We start from the raw sequence: 8,792 nt of genomic DNA on the forward strand, positions 1-8,792 counted from the left end.
GAATCCTTTGCTGGGAAATTTTGTCGCTAGCACAGGTTGCAAATGAGAGAAACCGACTTTGCAGAGAATAGAATTTGAAAAAATAAATGCAAATAATCGAATATATCTAGTACCTAAAGCTAGGTGTTGATCCCATAGTCAAGAAGAAGAAGAAGAAGAAGAAGAGTTTATCGTCATAGGAAACTATCCCAAGAGACCTTAAAGATCTATCCGACGAGGAGAGTTGAACTCAAGATTTGTTATTCCAGAGAAGCATTATATCATGTTTGGGTGTTAAAAAAACCATCCTACATATTTTAATGCCAATAAGTGTGTGTTTTTTTGTGTTTAAAGCCAAGTAATTGATGTTACCTAGTGAAAAACCCCAAATTGGAGAAAAAAAAAATTGAGTTGTCAGAGACCATGAGGCATAGACTAAGTCTCTCTCTCGTAATTTCGCTGCTAGGGTTATAGAGACTTATCCACAGGTGGGTAATTATACCTCTGAGCTCGTTGTTGTGAGCATTCTATTCCATTTCTGGCTTGAAAATTGTTGGTAAAGAGAGGTATTAAAAAGCGGGTAAATTCCCTATTTTTTATAAGTCCCAGGTTTAAAAGTCATAACAAAGTATGGGAGTAAATATTTTGTTAGACGACATTGTGTGCGTGTGTATCCAAGTCCAAAGTTCATAGCAAAATGTAGTAGTAGGATCTATTAGTCATTGAATTGTGTGTGCGCGCGCGTGTGTGTGTGTGTGTGTGTGTGTGTGTGTGTGTGTGTGTGTGTGTGTGTGTGTGTGTGTGTGTGTGTGTGAGAGAGAGAGAGAGAGAGAGAGAGAGAGACCTATATGCATAGGTTTTTCCAATACCTTTTTATACAACAAACGTATAAGGGTAGGGAAGTATGATTGAAGTATGTTTCAACCCTTGAGTTTGGAACATACGTGACCCTAATTTTATTCAGGAAAACACAAATGATTATACATGGTAAGCACTCATGGCAATAGAGAAACATAGAACTTTTCACAGCATCCTCTAGTCATGAAACTATCGAATCTTAATCATCATTAATGCTTGTATCAACCTCATTAGCTTGAATTCTTCTTGCAAATTTTGGCCAAGTATGAAATCATTTTCTATATGGGTATAGTCCCATCTATGCCTCTATGAATTTCATAAACTCAAAAATGAGACCTAGAACCCTAAAAACAACAAAATAAGTGCATATGAGACCCTAGAGAGAGAGAGAGGGAGAGAGAGAGAGAGAGACCATAAGTTAATGGACACAACAAAAAGTTTGCCACACAGAGCTCCTTTTGAAATAAAGGCTTCATCGATTGCTCTTGAAGTGCCAACAACATAACAAAAGGCTCCAAAATAATGACACTAATGTCAAAGTCAACGATGCAAAAGCGTAGAGATAGAGAGAATGTTTGAGAGAGACAATAAGAGAAAGATGGCTCGAACCAACCAACTTGACAATGAAGAGATAATTATACAATGGGGACAGCGTGCTGCTTATACACTCTCCTTGGGAACCTTAAATACCCCTCACATAAATTACCCAACCAAGACTCTCAAAATAAGTAAAATAAATACCTAAAATGACAAATTAAATACATAGGATCTCATTAGACGTTTACTTGAGATGCATAAACTTGAACACTCTCTATAGCTCAAAAGTCAATGAAAAAGCTACCATGGACACCCCAATAGTGGCCAAACAGAGTTCGTAGAGTCATGGTAGAATCATTGTCAATGTTGTCCTCATCAAGTTTGCCTTTATTCTTTTGCGAGATGTCTTTGCCCTTGGATTTACAATCTAGAGACAAGTGGCCACACTTTCCACAATTGTAACAACGGCTCCAAGACTTCCTTTTAGTTTCCAATGCGGCATGTGCCGATTCGTCCCTTCTCAAAACTTGCACCTTGCCTTGGGAGACTAAAATTTCTCCTCAATGAAAGGAACTTAGATCATCAAACTCTAGCTTTTCCGTTGTGATTTGCAAGCATAATGCCTTTGCCACCGTCTCTTACTCCTCAAGCAACTTCATAAGTACCAAGGCAACTAACTATTGAGTAGTAGAAGTCAATGCGCTTTCCATAGCCTAGAGCTTCATCAAAAAGGACACAAGGAAGTCAAGCTTAAAACTATAAATGTCCAAGACAGGTGACAGTTTGCATTGTAGAGTCTCTATCAAACATTTCTCTGAGCTTTGACCACATTCTATTGGTAATTTCCAAAGTCTATACCGTGGGAGAGATTCCTTCGTAAGTGCTTGAATAATGGCTTACATCACCTTCACATTACTCGCATCCCAATCAACGCATGAATAAAGATACTCGTCATTCTAAAGTCAAGTTCACCTATTGTTGCCAAACTGTCCGCGTCTTGTCTCCGAGTTGTCAACGATGCCCCATAACCCTTTTCATAGAAACCAAAGCAACAGGATCAATTTCCAATGAGGAAAGTCATCTATGGATCGATTGGCGCTGGCATTCGACCAGTGAAGCAAAGCCAATGCAACAGATCCAATATAGCAAAGCCCTCAAAAATCTCCTCTCCACAACTCATCCACCAGTCACAAATGGCAACATCAATGATGCAAAAGCGTAGAGAGAGAGAGAGAGAGAGAGAGAGATTGCTCAAACCAACCAACTTGGCGTTGAAAAGAATGATTATACAATGGGGTGCTTATATAGTCTCCTGGGGACCTAAAATACCCCACATAAATTGCCCGACCTAGACTCATGTGAAATCAGTAAAATAAATACCTAAAATGACAAAATAAATGATTAAAATAGCACCAAACATTCACTTGAGATGCATAAACTTTAACAGTTTTAACTTCGGATCTAATAGCAGTAATCTGCTTGTGACAGATACAGAATGTAATATGCACCAAAAGCCTGTCCATACTATTTACAGCTCTCCCAAAGGCTTCCAAGTACTTCAACCTCATTCTTTTTGTGTGTGGTATGTGAGACTTGTCATTACAACTTTTTGCCATACAAAGGAAGATACTTTCAACTTTTTAGTTTTCCGTCAAAATCAGACATTCTTGAAACTCGGCTTCTGCATAGACATTTGACATGAGAATATAAGAAGCTCCTTGCTCAGGATGCAGCTTTACAGCACGACTGAATGCCTCCTTTGCCAGCTCCATATTGCTGTGAAGACGGCATGCACCCAGCAAGCTCAACCAAAAGCTATAATCATCCTGCTCTGGCATCCTCTTCAGAAGGTCTCCTACCTTCTTGAAGTTGCCTGTACGTCCAAGAAGGTCTACCATGATACTGATATGCCTTAGACTAGCGGTTATGCCATAATCTTGGTTCATGGATAAAAAATACTCCAGACCTTCAACCACAAGACCTGTATGACTGCAAGCTGAGAGAATCAATGTGAACAAAACTCCATCTGGTTTCATTCCAGCCAGTCTTACGACTTCCAACACCTGTTCACTTGCGGTGAGGCTCTCTTCTCCGGCATGGCAGGATATGCATGCAGTCAGTGACACCACATCAGGATTCGGAAGCCCGTCAAAGAGGGCATCGACTTCTGGTATGCTCGCACAACTCCCATATGTATGAATTATTGTGGCTGCCATGGATGATATCCAATCATATCCTGCAGAAACAAGATGAAAGTGAATCTCATTGCATATCTCTAAGCTTCCTGTTTCAGAGCAGGCTTGCAAAATGGAGAGGTACGTAACATCATCTACTGTTATTGTCTCCATTTTCAGCATTGCATATAACCCAACAGCATGTCCTTCTTTACCCTGTGCAACATATATAGAAAGCATCGCATTCCAAATGTTGACATCTTTAAGTGGTGAAGCAAAGAAAACGTTTTCAGCTTCCACAATGGCTCCACATTTGCCATACATGGTCACAAGAAGGGTACCTACGAGGATTTCTAAATCGAACCCAGTCATGAGAACCTCAACATGTAGAGCTTTTCCTATTTCAAGAGAGCAGGCTTTCAGAGACCTTCCCTCCACAAAGAGTGCCTTTTCTTTCTCGGCAAGGATGCCACATGCCTGCAGGGCAATCATGAAAGTCAAGTGGTTGGGACTCATACCTTCAGCTTGCATTTGACTGTACATTTGCAAAGCCCTCTCTCCTTGGCCCTGTTCGACATATGCAGAGAGCATTGCAGTCCATGCTACAACACCATGCCATGGGGAATCCACAAATACAAGCTCTGCCTCATGAATTTTCCCACACTTTCCATATGCACTTACAAGGGTATTGGCAACTTGTATGTCTGATGCAAATCCCCTCTTGCAAACATCTTCGTGTAAAGCCTGTCCAATCTCGCATGCAATGTGATTGGTTTTGTGCCTACGACTCGCATGCGCTTCTTCTTTCTCCGCCAGAATGCCACATGCCTGCAAAAGGATGACAAAAGTCAACTGATCTGGATGGCTCTCGTCCTCTAGCATCAGTTTGTATAGCAGCAATGCCTTCCCTGCCAGACCCAGCTGAATATAAGCTGTAAGCATTGAGTTCCATGAAACAACATCATGAATAGGTTGCGTACTGAAGACTATCTCTGCCTTCCTTATGATCCCACACTTGCCATACATGCTCACAAGAGTATTGCTTACATAGATATCAGAAGTAAGACACTTCCTATAAGCTGCTGCATGCAGTGCCTGTCCAATCTCCAGAGGCATAACTTTAACTGCTTGTCCATCTACAAGAAAAGCTTCCACCTTTTCCGCAAGGATGCCACATGCCTGAAGGGCCGACACTAAAGTATGGTGGTCTAAATGCACACCTTCCTCTTGCATTTGTCTGTACAGACGCAAAGCTTTCTCTCCTTGGCCTTCTTGGATGTATGTTGAGATAAGAATATTCCAGGAAACTGTATCACATTCAAGCATTAAACTGAACAAATGCTCGGCTTCTAAGATAGCACCGCATTTTCCATACATACTAAGAAGACCTGTACCAAAGAAGGTGCCAGTTATGAAATCCCTTCGTTGGGCATCAGCATGGAGAGCACGACCAATTTGGAGAGGAATCACATTTGATGTGTATCCATCGCCACTAAGACCATCTTGCTTTTCTGCTATGGTGCTGCATGCCTTCAGGGCAACCACAAATGTAAGCTCGTTTGAATTCATGCCTTCTTCCTGCATTTGCCTGAACAGTAGCAATGCCTTTTCACACTCACCTCGCTCAATATAAGCAGAAAGCATTGCATTCCATGATACAATGTCTCGACAGGACAAGCTAGCAAACACACTCTCGCTATGCTTCTCAAGTCCAACTTTTGCATACAAGCCACAAAGAGCAGTAGCGACAAAGAGATCTGAAGACAAGTTCTCCTTCGCTGCGTCTGCATGTAAAGCCTGTCCTATTTCTGGAGCTGCTAGTTTGCTTAGATATCCTTCCCTGTTGTTAGGTGCATCCTCAGATACAAGGCTGGCACAAGCCTGAATGGCAAACACTAATGTATGCTGATCGAGATTGACACCTTCTACTTGCATTTGCCTGTACAGCAACAAAGCAAGTTCCCCCTTACTGTGCTGAATGTACATTGCAAGCATGGAGTTCCATGATACGACATCGCGGTGCAACATTGACCAAAATACATGTTCAGACTCCTCAACTGCACCACACTTTCCATACATGCTTAAAAGAGAATTTTCAACAAAAACATTGGGTAAAAAACCTCTTTTTTGAGCATCGGAATGTAGTTCTTTACCTCGTTGATGGTCAGGTATGCTGCTGCAAGCTTTGAAGAGGACCACAAAGGTATAACTATTAGGTTGTACACCAACTTCTTGCATTTTCTCGTACATATGCAGAGCATCCTGAGCTGAAACAGAATCCACGCAAGCTGCAATTATGGCAGTCCATGAATGGGCACTATTATAAGGCAACTTGTGAAGTAAATCATAAGCATCTCCTATGCCACCACATTTTGCAAGTGCCACAACCAAGTGGTCACTCACCGTGATATCGAACTCCATCCCTTGTTGGAGGATATGAGCATGAACTTTCTTGACTTGTTGCAAAGACTTTCTCTCGGCACATAGCTTGAGAAGGAAAGTGAAAACACGATTGGAGGGAGCCGTGTCCAGGAGACAAAGAGAATCAATAGCAGTATCCAGATGCCCACTCTTGCAAAAAGTTTGAAGAAAATTTTCATCATGCAAACTGTTGTCAGAAGATCTACAGCCCATCTGTGGAAATGCAACAGTACCACTTCTAACATCGTGAACTCTGTCTAAACAATAGCCGCAGTGATCGTCAACAGAGAGGGCCATGGAGATAAGGCGCCCAATGCCTCGAGCCAGACCATGATGGGTACTGCTAGCATGGTGATGGTAATTCCCATCTTGAGGGAAGCAGCATGCTGCGTGGCAAGTGTGGACTTTGCGAGGAGCCAAATGGAGACCTTGAAGGACATACTCCTCAGGGCCATAAGATCGGAAGTGTGAGAAAAACATGTCCTGTTGTTGCTCCTGCTGGAGCGATCTGGATGGAGATGCGTGTCGAAAACCAGGTCTGGCGTTCTTCCACCAGAGCAGAAGCGGCGCCATTGCACCGCCTCATAGCTCCTCCTCATTTGTTCCCCTAGTACCGCAGAGACGAGCGACGCAGCACCCATGTCGCATGCTCTCACCATCGCCGGCCTAGCTCCCTGTCAGATCAACCGAAGCACGTCGTGAGTTCGAACATTAGGCCAAGACTAAGGGTGGGTTCAGATTGGAGACGTGGAAGAGAAGCACATTTCCACCTTCCAGGCGGAAGATTCACAGTTCTGCCGCCGCTGCCCTGTCGTTCACACAAGGCGGTAGTCCCTTTGCTTGCATGGCACAGCTCCATTGGCTCGAGAGTAAAGGCATGAGGGTGGAAGTGCTCACGGGCAAGGGGGGGGGGGGGGGGGGGGGGGGCACGGGACTATTTGACACCACTTTGTCAGGTGGGATCAACGGTCCAGGATCTCTGAAAGATGTGGACCGTCCGTTTATTCCCAAGAATAAAAAGTTTCCGACTGGTTTGCCCCCACGATTTGAACCCACCACCCTCCCACACTGGAGACATTGGCTCTCCCATTAAGCTATCGCGCGCCACTTGAAAAGAGGGTGAGAATATAGTATGATATGGCAAAAGTGACGGGATGCGGATCATACGGTGTTCACTTGAAGATCACTTCGGAATGGTTGGGGTCACACAATGATCACTTGGAGATCACTTTAGAATGGTTGGGGTCACACGGTGATCACTTTGGAATAGGTAGGTTCACAGGGTGATCACATCTCAATTGGGAATCACACGGGGATTACTTGGCGATCACTTGATGTTCACATTGAGTTTCCTTGGGGTTCACTTCGATTGTGATCACATGGCGACCACTTGAGGATTAATTCGCCATCGGACGGCGCAAAACCAATTTCGTCGCCCCAATTTGATAGCGACCATTGATCCCACTTGACACAAGTGGTGTCAAATAATCCTGAGGGGGGGGGGGGGGGGGGGGGAGAAAAAGAGGGCAGGGTGGAAGAGAAAAAGGCAAATTCTTCCTTGACGTGGCAGCCCAGTCAACACCTTCCATCGCCTTATGTGAACAAAGCAACGAGCTAAGGAGATTTTGATTGGCTCGCAGGGAGTCTGCTACTCTTTCGCCAGGCGATGTGAACCGAGCATAAGTGCCCAAGTCGAGTTGGAAGCCACGTGGTAGCCAAGGTCCCCGTCACTATACGGCACGGCCATATGGCTCAGAGTCCTCAGCTTTAAGTACCACGGAGTCTCAACCATGGGATCATGGGCCCTTGTGCAAAATCATGGGCATTCACAAATCTTTGTCGTCGACGCGTAAAAACTAAACTCGGGATCTCGAGTTTAGTTTTTATGGTGAGCTCCACAAGAACTAAACTCGAGATTTTGAGTTTAGTTTTTATGTCGAGATCTCGAGTTTACCTTCAAATAGATGTGAAATCACATCTATTTCAACGAGGCACACGTGGACGTGCTGGTCAAGGTGTGTGCTCCTCAAGCTGATGGTGAGGGTTCAAAACCTGGCTGGAGAAGCGAGGGCATCCCGCGATTAGATCTCCATAGGTCCACGTGGCTGACCTCTCGAGACTAGTTTTCTGAAATCTAAACTCGGGATCCCGAGTTTAGATTTGATCAATCAATGGTCCAAATCGGCCGCCATCCCACCTTTCAATTGAGACCATTGATCCCGTGGCACTTAAAGGGGGATCTAGGGCCCAAATTTGGGGGGGCGAGGCGGCTTTAATATTAGCCGTCGAAACTAGGGGTAAACTAGGGATGGGTGAACTGGGGGTGAACTAGGGACGGTTAAACTAGGGTGTGATCATGTGCCATGCCAACATGGGCAACGACACGTGCTAGCATGGTGGTAGAGCATTTGTGTGGCACCGAGAGGTCCCGCGTTTGACCCACACCCCGCGAGGCGAGTGAACTAGGGGTGAACTCGTGGTGAACTAGGGGTGAACCCGGGGTGCCATTTTTGTTCCGAGTTCACCCTTAGTTCACCCCCTAATTCACCAAAGCTTGGACGGCTAAGATCAAAGCCACTTCTCACCCCCAAATTTAGGCCTTAGATCCCCCCTCATTGACCCCATGTAAGATAGTGACAAGGCAAGTCCCCCTGCCCAAACATGGGCAAAGTTGAACGTTGGTGTCGCGCACAAAAGACGAGAGCTTCAACCAATAGGCTAGGCCATGCACGTTTAATGCCAATAGAGTGCAAATTCAAAATTTAAAGGAAATCCTGGTCTCTTGGTGTGTAAAGGGTTGCTTGCCCATCTCAAAACGGGATG

General features: G+C 44.4%; 1 protein-coding gene across 4 annotated transcripts; it reads right to left on the bottom strand.

Annotated features, from left to right (window-relative positions):
- Positions 1-2,772: 2,772 nt before the first annotated feature.
- LOC147430456 (putative pentatricopeptide repeat-containing protein At3g01580) lies at positions 2,773-6,816 on the bottom strand. 4 transcript variants are annotated; one of them, XM_086493084.1, is made up of 2 exons: positions 5,702-6,815; positions 2,773-5,605 (listed from the first exon to the last, which is right to left on the bottom strand). In XM_086493084.1, the coding sequence occupies exons 1-2, from the start codon at positions 6,540-6,542 to the stop codon at positions 3,015-3,017; spliced, it is 3,432 nt and encodes a 1,143-aa protein (XP_086349210.1). In that variant the 5' UTR covers positions 6,543-6,815; the 3' UTR covers positions 2,773-3,014. The 4 variants fall into 4 exon arrangements, with proteins under 4 accessions (XP_086349210.1, XP_086349212.1, XP_086349211.1 ...); XM_086493086.1 differs by having other exon boundaries at positions 2,773-5,815; positions 5,952-6,172; XM_086493085.1 differs by having other exon boundaries at positions 2,773-5,836; positions 5,952-6,172.
- Positions 6,817-8,792: the final 1,976 nt, after the last annotated feature.

Source organism: Adiantum capillus-veneris, chromosome 21 (assembly GCF_014529385.1).
Source record: "Adiantum capillus-veneris isolate H3 chromosome 21, ASM1452938v2, whole genome shotgun sequence".
NCBI classification, from domain to species: Eukaryota; Viridiplantae; Streptophyta; class Polypodiopsida; order Polypodiales; family Pteridaceae; genus Adiantum; species Adiantum capillus-veneris.

What these genes read in the sequence shown, in the direction of transcription:
- LOC147430456 (XM_086493083.1), bottom strand. Translation starts at nt 6,542, where the DNA reads ATGGCGCCGCTTCTGCTCTGGTGGAAGAACGCCAGACCTGGTTTTCGA.